The sequence below is a fragment of the Mytilus edulis genome, chromosome 8, assembly GCF_963676685.1.
Source record: "Mytilus edulis chromosome 8, xbMytEdul2.2, whole genome shotgun sequence".
Classification (NCBI taxonomy): domain Eukaryota; kingdom Metazoa; phylum Mollusca; class Bivalvia; order Mytilida; family Mytilidae; genus Mytilus; species Mytilus edulis.
This window is the reverse complement of record NC_092351.1, coordinates 77,726,826-77,730,657: the sequence shown is the minus strand read 5'-3', so window position 1 is coordinate 77,730,657 and position 3,832 is coordinate 77,726,826. Positions and strand designations below refer to the sequence as shown.

At 30.9% G+C, this 3,832-nt stretch overlaps 1 protein-coding gene across 1 annotated transcript; it reads right to left on the bottom strand.

Moving 5' to 3' along the window:
- Positions 1-2,938: 2,938 nt before the first annotated feature.
- Positions 2,939-3,832, bottom strand: LOC139484369 (secreted protein C-like). The gene has a single exon (XM_071268105.1). The coding sequence runs from the start codon at positions 3,830-3,832 to the stop codon at positions 2,939-2,941; it is 894 nt and encodes a 297-aa protein (XP_071124206.1).

The window sequence follows — 3,832 nt, the reverse complement described above, 5'->3', positions numbered from 1 at the left end:
AGTTGGTCATAAAGCTAGGACTACGCGAGAGGTGTCTTATAATCCTTATAATGGTCTTAGGATAATCATAAGTTTATTTAAATTAATTTCGTAATTTATCTTGATATTGTATATTATATTATCTATTCTCCCTGTTCTGCTTATAACGTAATCTTTATAGATTGACGGATTATCATGATTTGTCAACAATGAAAATTCAATGTATTAATATCAAGAATGCACGATTTTATCCTTTAACTTTTTACAACCGATACAGTGGAAAATGAATTAAACTTAGTTGTACAAAAAAAATGTCATAATTTTATTCTTTTTTCACTATTTTCTATTAGACATTTCATATATATATATTGGTGAATTATTTATAATAGTTATATTTTTTTTATAAATTACCTTTATGTTTTATATTAATTTTTCAAATTATCTAATTATATTAATTAATACGTTAACTGTAAATACAGTAGTTTATGGTAAAGATATTCTACATTTACACGATTTTTTCGGTAAATCAATGTTTTAATATTTGAAAATTTAAAAAAACTTAAGACAGGTTTAAGATATCTTTGCTAAGATCATCCTTAGACAGCTTCGAGACGAGGTCTGAGATATGTCAAAAGAGGGTCATAATACATATTTTAAGATATATATCTTATGACGTCATGTACTAGGATAGCTTCGTGAAATCAGCCACATGTTCCTGACTCTTTAACTTTTTTAGATGAACTCTTTAAGGAACGATCGTTTTCATTGGTCAATTCAAACATTTGACCTCACACCGGCGAAAATTGAACACACGTTCTATAATTCTATAACGTTGAATGGACTGATCAATATTCACGTAGCTGGTCAAGGTCGTTTAAAGCTTCCATTGTCGTATTCGCATACAGATTGTGTTCTAGATTATCCAATCACAAGTCTAGCTTTTATAAATGTGCATGTGAAATTCATTGGATTTATAAGTTTCTGCAATTGATAGTAACATTTTAAACTTTAAACATCCAAATATTTAATTTAAATGTTTCCTCTGGATCAAGGGACGACACCACAGATTAGTCATCCTTAATGTCTTGATATTTTGTTAATCAGTTTATCATGCATGTTTCGTTTTGTATTTCATGTTAAATACGAATACATACATGTACTACATATATACTTTAGCGGATATTTCAACAATGTTATGCAGCTCTATTCTTACAGTATAAAATTGAAAGATAAATGTTCATCCATTTAAAATCGAAAACAGTACATTTATATTTAAAAAAAGAGATGTGGTATGTTTGCCAGTGAGACAACTCTCCACACGAGACCAAAATAACACAGAAATTAACAACTATAGCTCACCGTACGGCTTTCAATAATGAGCAAAGCCCATACCACATAGTTAGCTTTAAAAGGCCCCGAAATGACAATGTAAAACAATTCAAACGAGAATTGTTCCTGATAAACTACGACATTTCTCACCAGTATAAATTTATTATTTAGTTCAACACATGCAAAAGAAATACTCTTCTCCGATGCAACATTTCAATTTATTACAACAACATGCCTTCACTGAATTCATTCAGGTGCACAAATGATACGATTAAAGTTATTTTGTTTCTGTCTTTTGGGGAAAATTTCCTCTGTTTATGGTACGCTTAGCTACTGTTTGTATGTTTTAACAATGTTTAAAGCAATAAAAAAGGAATTTCAGTGCAACCCATCATTAATTATTGTAATGGATCAGTATTAAGAGATACTTATTATAAGTGACTACGACATTGTTAGGATTATAACCTATCGTCAGTATGAAAGAAATTAAAAGTGGTTAATATATTCATCCGTATAAAAGCGGCACATGTATTTTATTTTATCCTTATATTTCTCATTATGCGGTACAAGATAATTGAGTTGCTGCATGCATAAAGAACTTAGAATATTACTTAATACATAATATCAGTATTATATTTCGACCCAACTATTTGAAGTTAACAAAACATTTATCTAATTCATTTGACCAAAGATTTGTAAACTATACAAATACTTGTTTTTACGTTCGTAGTAACATAGTAATTTCCATTGTCGGTCACCTGTGTAAATTCACGTGCACACCGACTACATTGCTGTTGTATTTGAATCTTTCGGCCAATGAAATGAAACGTTACAAGTTGTTTGTTTATGATACGCCATCATGTTATCAACGAACTATCAAACGCTAAACTTCACTGCATTCCACTGTTACCAGCACTTAAAGTACGAATACTATGACTTCTATTTTTATAATTCCAAGAAGTCACCATATACTGACTGTATAAGAGATGCATGTAACCAGTTCTTTAATTATAATTCTGTCATTATGTAGAGGTACGTATTTTATTAATGTGTCTGTGCAAAACAGGTTAAATGTCTGTACGAATTTTTAAAAAGAAACTCTTAATTAATATGCGATTGTGTTCAATATATTAATAAATAAGAAGTTCAGGGCCAATGTGACAACTATCTGTCTAAAAACTAAGCAGTTACATGTCAAAATACGGAGTTTTGATTTCGATATTATTTTAATAGATATTTTCAAACATATATTGGAGCTTTTATAACCAAGTTTTCTTAATAAAAGTAGTAAAAACATATTTAGAATTGCTATATTTTTTACAATGTGAAGTGGGTTAATTTGTATTTTTATGATTTCCTTGTAAATGCTAAGGTCATAGTTTCGAATCGGATTGGTATGACAGGAAATCATACGCGTCAGAAAACCTGAGAATTAAAACAGTTTGAAGTATATAATGATAGTTTCATCGAAAAACCGTCCTTATAAAAGAGCAATTAGGGCTCATTGCCACATTTGAATTTATGTCAAAACCAATCGGTCAAATAAATTCTGAAAATTTTGATCAAGCCTTTCGTATGTGAACGACTCCCAATTATCATTCTACTTATACTATACTTATACAACTAATTATCAAAATACTACTACTAGTCTTCTAATAATATATCTACTACTACTACTACTACTACTAGTAGTAGTACTACTACTACTACAACAACAACAACAACGACAACAACAACTACTACTACTACTACTACTACTACTACTACTACAACAACAAAAACAACAACAACAACTACTACTACTACTACTACTACTACTACTACTACTACTACTACAACAACAACAACTACTACCACTACTACTACTACTACTACTACTACTACTACTACTACTACTACTACTACTACTACCACTACTACCACTACTACTACTACTACTACTACTACTACTACTACCACTACAACAACAATAACTACTACCACTACCATTACTACTACTACTACAACTACTACAACAACTACTACCACTACCACCACCACTACTACTACTACTACTACTTCTACTACCACTACGACTACTACTACTACTACTACTACTACTACTACTACTACTACTACTACTACTACTACTACTACTACTACTACTACTACTACTACTACTACCACTACTACAACTACTACCACTACTACTACTACTTCTATCATTACCACTACCATTACCACTACTACTACTACTACTATCACTACCACCACTACCACTACCACTACCACTACTACTACTACTACTACTACTACTACTACTACTACTACTACTACTACTACTACTACTACTACTACTACTACTACTACTACTACTACTACTACTACTACTACTACTACTACTACTACCACTACTACTACTACTACTACTACTACTACTACTACTACTACTACTCAGACTTTTAGGGCCACAATTATGCATTAGTTGATTAGCTCCTTTTACCAGTCCTTTTTTCAAACTGGTCTGAACCGGATGAATATACAT